General features: G+C 35.3%; 1 protein-coding gene across 2 annotated transcripts; it reads left to right on the top strand.

The window, feature by feature from the left end:
• Positions 1–506: 506 nt before the first annotated feature.
• TWN2 (valyl-tRNA synthetase / valine-tRNA ligase (VALRS)) lies at positions 507–7,937 on the top strand. Of its 2 annotated transcripts, none has more exons than XM_016324685.3 (20): positions 507–740; positions 1,065–1,115; positions 1,267–1,442; positions 1,524–1,596; positions 1,947–2,012; positions 2,089–2,172; positions 2,452–2,529; positions 2,812–2,895; positions 3,180–3,259; positions 3,592–3,649; positions 3,723–4,025; positions 4,121–4,291; positions 4,526–4,725; positions 5,218–5,620; positions 5,700–5,951; positions 6,044–6,544; positions 6,796–6,887; positions 7,137–7,236; positions 7,341–7,483; positions 7,585–7,937. In XM_016324685.3, exons 1-20 carry the CDS (start codon positions 666–668, stop codon positions 7,736–7,738), a joined length of 3,144 nt encoding a protein of 1,047 aa, XP_016180171.1. In that variant the 5' UTR covers positions 507–665; the 3' UTR covers positions 7,739–7,937. The 2 variants fall into 2 exon arrangements, with proteins under 2 accessions (XP_016180171.1, XP_016180172.1); XM_016324686.3 differs by having other exon boundaries at positions 509–740; positions 1,270–1,442.
• Positions 7,938–8,357: the final 420 nt, after the last annotated feature.

Below are 8,357 nucleotides of genomic sequence, written 5' to 3'. Positions count from 1 at the left end.
ATACCTTTTAAAAATAGTGTTTACTAGGATGCTCTATATATGGTGTTTAATTATATTTGACAAATAAAATATAAACAAAAATATTGTATCTAAAAATATTGAATGAGTATATTTTATAAAAAATACTGAGATATTAATAAAAGATATAATTTATTTTTATTTTTTTAATTATTTTTATCAAATTTTATAATTATATTTTTTATTATTATATATTTTTTTTAATTTTTTATAAAAAATAAAAATAAATTAAATTTTATAATTTATTTTAATTTATTATTAAATAAAATATAAAAATATTAATTTTATATCGATATTCTTTCATTCTTTGTCTTATGTCTAAAAATCAAATCAAACCTTATAGATGGTCTAATAAATTAATAAACCAATAATTAGAACAGTTTAATAACCAGTCAGGCTTTAGAACCTTACTAAAAAAATAATCTTATCTTTGGGACAATGTAATTTCTAAACTTTCCCTTATTTTCAATTAAAAGTTTTAAATTTGAACAAAACACCTAGGTGGCTAGGTTAGTGTTTGTCTTGCTTGAGTCACTCTATCTGACATTGCGACTCCTTCCTTTCCATTGCCATAGACTCGTGGAAAGGGCCGCCATTGGATTCCACTTCGCACACTCAGTTCCCGCAACTCTCACTCTCATCTTCCAATGGACAATTCCTCGCAGAACAACAAGGAGCAAGTAATCGAAGATCCAGAGAAGAAGAAGAAGAAGGAGGAGAAGGTTTCTCCATCTTCATCGCAATCTTTTAAGATCCCTGTTTGCTCATTCATTTATTGATTCAAGTTTTCAGCTTTCTGGGTTTTTGACACTTCCATGGGATTTCCATTAATGGGGTTTTCGACACCCTTTTTGCTGAAATGAATTCCTTTATGATAGTTATGGGAGGAATTCAAATAGTGTTGTAAACTAGCTGAAAAGCTTTCAACTTTTGATTTGAATCTATTCTTTTAGACTAGCGTAATAATAGTACTATTGAATGGCAACTTTTTTTGTTTTGTTTTGTTTTTAATTTTCATGTGACAAGTTTGTGGATTTTGTGGGCAGGCAAGAGAAAAGCAATTGAAGAAAGAGAAATTCCTCCAAAAGCAAGCTCAGGTGACTACAGTTCACAGATTTCTCATGCTGTGCAATAGCAATGCCTGATTTTGTTTAATATAATGTGAACCTGTTTGTGTTCTGTCAGTTTGAGCATTTGACATTGCAAATTATGCTTGGATTTTTCAGCTTTTTTCCTTGTTGGTTTCAGCAGCAACAAGCTCAGCAATCCAATGCCCCAAAAAAGAGTGAAAAGAAAGCTGCCAGACGTGGCGCGGAGGATGAGAATCCTGAAGACTTCATTGATCCTGAGACCACTTCTGGTGACAAGAAACGTATGTCTCGTCAAATGGCAAAGCAGTACAGTCCAACTGCCGTCGAGAAATCGTGGGTGCCAATCCTGTTGTTATGTTCATTATTGCTGTTTCCTTGTATGAAATGCTCATTGTTTGTGTTGATACAATTTAGGTGGTATGAGTGGTGGGAGAAATCAAAGTATTTTGTGGCAGACTCAAGCAGCTCCAAACCACCTTTTGTTATTGTGAGTGTCTTGCTGAACTCATATATGCTTGTTCCTGGTGGCAATTCGGGTGTAACTTAATATTTGTGTGGTGAGAACTCGCATGTTATTTATGTAGTGTGACTGTAGTACTTTCACTGTATGGTGGAAGTGATTTTTATCAAATTGGTATTGATAAATGGGTGAATTTTTTAATTTGAAAAGATATATGTTGTTATGATCTTGGTTTAATTTTGAGAAGTTTTAGTCTTTGTTTCCCTTTGCACTGCTTTTGAGGTACATGTAAGGTAGCTAAAAGTTTCAAATGAGTTAGAGCAAGGAACAATTGTTTATTTATATCCATTGAGTGCCTAACTGTGCTTTATTTTTAGGTTTTACCCCCACCAAATGTGACTGGAGCTCTTCACATTGGTCATGCTCTAACAGCTGCAATTGAGGTACCTTATAATTAATTTCCCTTATTCAGTTTAGCTGTTGATAACTATTAATCTCATTGTGATTTATTGCTTGCAGGACACCATGATTCGTTGGCGAAGGATGTCTGGATACAATGCTTTGTGGGTGCCTGGGATGGACCATGCTGGGATTGCCACACAGGTTCATTTTCTAAATATTTAAGTTTATATATATTTGTTCTATTTTGCTCATTCTGTGGGGGTATTGTGCCTTCTATTATAAATTTGTGGCTAGAAACAAATTGCATGCTTCTGTTGCTATATATTTAAGAAGGCAAGGGAAGTATTTGGATGGAATTTTACCTACAAATTGTGTTGTGTCATACTTTTATTGTCTTTAATGGTAGTTTAGATCAACTTTGGATCAATTTATGTGTGAGATAATTTGGAATTATGTTTAAATTTGGCTACTATGTTGCAGGTGGTTGTGGAGAAAAAGATAATGCGTGAACGAAAACTAACAAGGCATGATCTGGGCCGTGAGAAATTCGTTTCTGAGGTATGTTTTCCATTGAAGTATTTTATGCCATGGTTTTGAATATTTCAATACCTTCTATTTTGGGAGCCTTGGAGAAAAGTTTCAATTTTCTCATTATGACCTTAAGGTCATGGGTTTAAGCTGTGAAATTAACTATTGATGCTTGCATCTGGTTAGACTGCCTATGTTACATCCTTTTGGGTGCAGTCCTTTTCTAGACCCTGATGCAAGATGCTTTGCTCCTGTCTGCCTTATTTTCCAAGTTTGATGCTTAGACCTACTGGTGAATGTTGACAAAAATAGGTGTGGGAGTGGAAAGACAAGTATGGAGGCACAATATTACAACAGTTACGTCGATTAGGAGCCTCTCTAGATTGGACACGTGAGGTAAGTATCTAACTTCTTTGTTGTGTTGTCTAATGCTAATGACTCATTTTTCTTTCATTTTTTTTGTTGTTAATCAAAAGAAAATAAATACTTGAGCTGAAAGTACGATCTTTGTTCCTTTGCATGGCCAACCCAGAAGCATTTTAATAACATCCAACCAACCTAGCAATGAAGCATAGATAGCTGAACACATGCCTGTCCACTAAAAGTTCATTTGTTTTAGGCCATTTCACTTTTATAACATGGTAATTTGTTTCAACATATTTGTGTCTTTCTCTTTCCAGTGCTTCACAATGGATGATCAAAGATCTAAAGCTGTGACAGAGGCATTTGTGATGCTTTACAAGCAAGGCCTTATTTATAGGTGTGATGGTTGTTGGCAATAATTATTAAGTTGATTTTTTTTTCCAGTTCTTAAGAATCATAGATACTTTATTAATGCTCGTTTTAAACTTGAAATATTCACTTAAACCTGAATTGTTTATCTAGTTGAATAAATGCGGCATGGTAAAATCATCATATATTCATATCTAATTTATCTTTGTGAATTAATTTGAAATGTAAAGCTGATAATTCTGTTTATCAAACTTTGTGTGTTCTATAAGTTCTCAATTTTCTATAGTATGGTTTATATTTCTCTTTTTTCTGTTGCCAGTGCACATGCAATTATAATTTCTGTTTTGGTCACTGTTGCAGGGACCTTCGTTTGGTGAACTGGGATTGTGTATTACGAACTGCTATATCTGATATTGAGGTATGCAATGCATTGCTTCTCTGTTGTTCCTCTAACAAATTCTGTGTAATGTAATTTGCTTTTTTGCATGCAGGTGGATTATATTGATATAAAAGAAAGGACCCTGCTAAAGGTCCCCGGGTATGACAAACCAGTAGAATTTGGAGTTCTAACCAAATTTGCATATCCCTTGGAAGGGAACCTAGGTGAAATTATTGTTGCCACAACTAGGATTGAAACCATGCTTGGTGACACTGCTATTGCCGTGCATCCTGATGATCAAAGATACAGCCAATTTCATGGAAAATGTGTTATTCATCCGTTCAGTGGAAGAAAACTTCCTATAGTTTGTGATGCTATTCTTGTTGATCCGGCATTCGGTACAGGTGCTGTCAAGGTATTCTCTATATGTATGATTAAAAGCTGTGTGTGTGTTGAAGTTCTTTTTGAAGTGATTTTGTATGCATTATGTTACTTCCCTTATCCTTGCAGATCACACCTGCCCATGATCCAAATGATTTTGAGGTGGGAAAACGTCACAACCTTGAATTCATTAATGTTTTCACTGATGATGGAAAAATAAATTCCAATGGTGGCTCTGAATTTTTGGGCATGCCACGATTTAAAGCTCGAGAAGCAATAGCAGAAGCATTACAAAAGAAGGTATTGTTATAAAATTGATTGTTGCATATGATATCTTTTGTCCCTGGGATAAGATCAATAGTTATTGTTACTCTTGTCGGAATTTGCACAAGTATCTATGTGCAATCTGACTAATGAATGCATCTTTTGGTGACTGGGGTGGCCATATTACTTGTATTTGTTTCAATCTTTGGTGAGAATGTGTTGAAAGAATCAAGTTTGGGTGGTGCTTATTTCTCCTCTCCTTTCTTATAGGGACTTTATAGGGGTTCTGAAAACAATGAAATGCGCCTTGGTGTATGTTCAAGAAGCAATGATGTTATTGAGCCTATGATAAAGCCCCAGTGGTATGTTAGTTGTGGAGATATGGCAAAGGAAGGTCTTAATGCTGCTGTGGATGAGGAAAACATAAAGCTAGAAATTGTTCCAAAACAATATTTGGCTGATTGGAAGAGGTGCTTATATATTTCTTTGCACTTTTTTCATAATGATATATTATAAAATTGACTCTTCGTAGTTTTCTGAATTGTAGTTTATGCTTTTATACTACACTGGAAGCTAATCTTATCATATAAAGAATAATAGTATCATTCTCTTTTTATTAGGGAAAAAGGTTGAGAATTGAGTTTTGCTATGCTTGGTACAGCTCAAGACTGAAATAGAGGCAGATAAAATCTTGAATAATACAATCAATCTTAGTTTACTGAGACTGCTTTGCTTTTAGGTTTTCAGCTCAACTAAGTATTTGACAAGTACTGAAGGCAAAGTGTTGAATATGTTATTATTGGGAAAATTTAAATGTGTTCACAAGTGTGTTTTGTTGTTAAAATTACTTCCATGACGTGATGGCATTGGTGTGGCTGGCATGTTTTTTAAATTGGATTTTATTTTGCCTTTGCGCACGTTTTTATATTACAATGTCTTTATCTAAGATTTCAAGTTTACAGATGGCTAGAAAACATACGCGATTGGTGCATTTCACGGCAGTTGTGGTGGGGTCACCAAATACCTGCATGGTATGTCACTTTGGAAGATGACCAACTGAAGGAGTTTGGTGTTTACAATGATCATTGGGTAGTGGCAAGAAATGAGGAGGAGGCCCAAGCTGAGGCTAGCCAAAGGTATAGTGGAAAGAAGTTCCATTTGATCCGCGACCCCGACGTTCTTGATACATGGTTTTCTTCTGGTCTGTTCCCATTATCTGTGTTGGGCTGGCCTGATGACACAAAAGACCTAAAGACATTCTATCCAACTTCTGTTTTGGAAACTGGTCATGATATCTTATTCTTCTGGGTTGCACGTATGGTGATGTTAGGAATGAAGTTGGGCGGTGATGTGCCTTTTAGACAGGTGACTTTGCTGTCTTATGATGATCATTTAGGGAGGGTTTAATTCTTGTTTATGCATGTGTGATTTCCATTCTTTGCAGATTTATTTACATCCCATGATTCGTGATGCACATGGCCGCAAAATGTCCAAGTCATTAGGAAATGTTATTGATCCGATCGAAGTGATAAATGGGATATCGCTGGAAGGTCTACATAAGAGGTTAGAGGGTGGTAACCTAGACCCCAAAGAACTAGCTGTTGCAATAGAGGGTCAGAAGAAGGACTTTCCAAATGGCATTGAGGAATGTGGTGCAGATGCTCTCCGTTTTGCACTGGTTTCATACACAGCTCAGGTGTCAATATTCTACCAATGTTTATACGGCATTTCTTTTTCTCATCAATTCATTGAATTCATTATTAATTGTGTTATTTTCTTTCATTTCAGTCTGATAAAATCAACCTTGATATTCAAAGGGTGGTTGGGTATCGTCAATGGTGTAATAAATTGTGGAATGCTATACGATTTGCCATGAGCAAGCTTGGAGATGATTATATTCCTCCTGCAAATTTGGGTCCAGATGTTCTTCCATTTAGCTGCCAGTGGATTCTCTCGGTGTTAAACAAAACCATAACTAAAACAATAAAGTCTCTAGAATCATTTGAGTTCTCACATGCTACCACTGCTGTGTATTCTTGGTGGCAGTATCAATTGTGTGATGTCTTTATTGAAGTGATTAAACCTTACTTTGCTGGTAATGATCCCAAGTTTGCGTCTGAAAGACGCCATGCACAGGATACCTTGTGGTTCTGTCTTGATAATGGCCTTCGATTGCTTCATCCATTTATGCCGTTTGTTACGGAAGAATTGTGGCAGCGGCTTCCTTCACCCAAGGAATGTAAAAGAGCAGATTCTATCATGATATGTCCTTATCCATCACCTACAGAGGTTAGTTTTTTCGGAGGATAAACTATATCCTCGTCTACTTTCAGATAATATCTAGTCTTTTTATGTTTGATAAATCGAGAATTATTCCGTCGAGAAGAAAAGGATAATGATATTCCGAGTTATTAAAAATCTTCGGCTATTAAGCAACAGATACTTCTTTTGTACACTTATATTTCTTATTAATAACCGAGCCCACTGAAAAGATTTAGTTGTTGTAGTATATGTCTTTAATATTGTATTTTCCATCTCAGGGCTGGAATAATGAAACAGTGGAGAATGATATGGATCTTGTCGAGTCGACGGTTAAATCTCTCAGGTCACTTGCAAAAGAGAGTCGCGATAGGTATTGGTTTTTCTGCTTTCTATTTTATGCGAATATATGTCATTGAAAAGAAAAAGGAACTGTGTGAATTGCGCAAGTGATGATTTGAGATCCTCTGAAAGTAACCACAAGACGATGAAAAGTTCTGGCGAAGCTATGGCCTCTGTTTTTATTCTGTCATATCATGACTGCCTTCTTTACTTACCAGATTGCGATTGCATTTCAATCTTAACATACTTTGCTGATTCCATAACTGGTGCTTGTTTCTAGGCGACCGGCTTTTGTTCTTTGCTTAACACGGGCGGTTGAGGAGATTATATCAAGCCGTCAACTGGAGATTGTAACGCTAGCAAATCTGTCCTCTTTAACCGTAAGTTGTACAAGTTTATAAATGGTTTTATTTTAATTTTTTTTCGATATCACAGCGCATATCAACATATTCTTCACTTTTAACACCAATGGTATGATTCACAGGTGATCAATGAAAACGATGCTGTTCCATCCGGGTACGCAAATACAGTTGTAAACGAAACCCTTTCTGTTTACTTAGAGCTTCAAGGGACAAATTCTGCAGAAGCAGAGCAAGGAAAGATGAAGAAGATAGAGGAGCTTAAGAAGTAAGTTTATACCTAACTGCTTCTGAAAACTCATTTTAGCATAGCGAGTTATAAATACCAACCAAATTCACTGCTTCTAAATTGACACATTGAAAACACAGGCAAATTGAAAAACTAGAGAAGATTATGAGTGCTCCAGGTTATGAAGAGAAGGTTTTGCCTCAAGTCAGAGCTAAGAACCAGGAGAAGCTCGACTCGCTAAAGGAGCGGCTGCTGCTCGAGGAAACGGCTGGACTTAATATAGCTTCAAAATAGTGGATCTTGATTGATCATTAGTTTTTTTATTTTTGGTTTCATTTGATTAGTATAGCCTAACTTTTTGGCTGTTATTTATACACCTTCTCTTTTGTTTTGGTAATCCTTTGGCAAGAAATTTTGAGCAGTTATTTTGTGCATGTGTTGTAACTTACCAGCAAAATCAGCAATTCAACACGAGATTGTAACTTAGTTTTCATACACCTCCTACCTTTTTTATCTCTGGTATCCAACAAAAGAAACAAAACAAATAAAGAACACTACAAGAACAAGAACCTACAATTCAGAAAAAACTGCAAGTTTCAGTTTCAATGTTGGTAGATTAGTTTGTTTTTTCCATGGTATTTTCTAATTCAGCAAAACAAAGACTCATTTGCTAGATCTGAATTTTATTCAATGGTCTATTGCTTGCTAGTGAGTTGTTATATATAGGGCCATTTTGGCTAAACTTCTTAAATAAGTTCTTTTGAAAAAAGAGCTTGAAATATAAGAACTTTTATTAATATTAACTTTTAAATAAGTTATTTTGAGTTTGGAAAATTATAAAAGTTCTTATTTTAAAGTTGTGCATTAAATATGAGTGATAAAATAGCTTTTGAAAATGGGAGAAGTCACATTT

This window comes from Arachis ipaensis, chromosome B10, assembly GCF_059453495.1.
Source record: "Arachis ipaensis isolate K30076 ecotype BB chromosome B10, ASM5945349v1, whole genome shotgun sequence".
NCBI lineage: Eukaryota > Viridiplantae > Streptophyta > Magnoliopsida > Fabales > Fabaceae > Arachis > Arachis ipaensis.
This window is presented reverse-complemented; position numbering and strand designations above follow the sequence as displayed.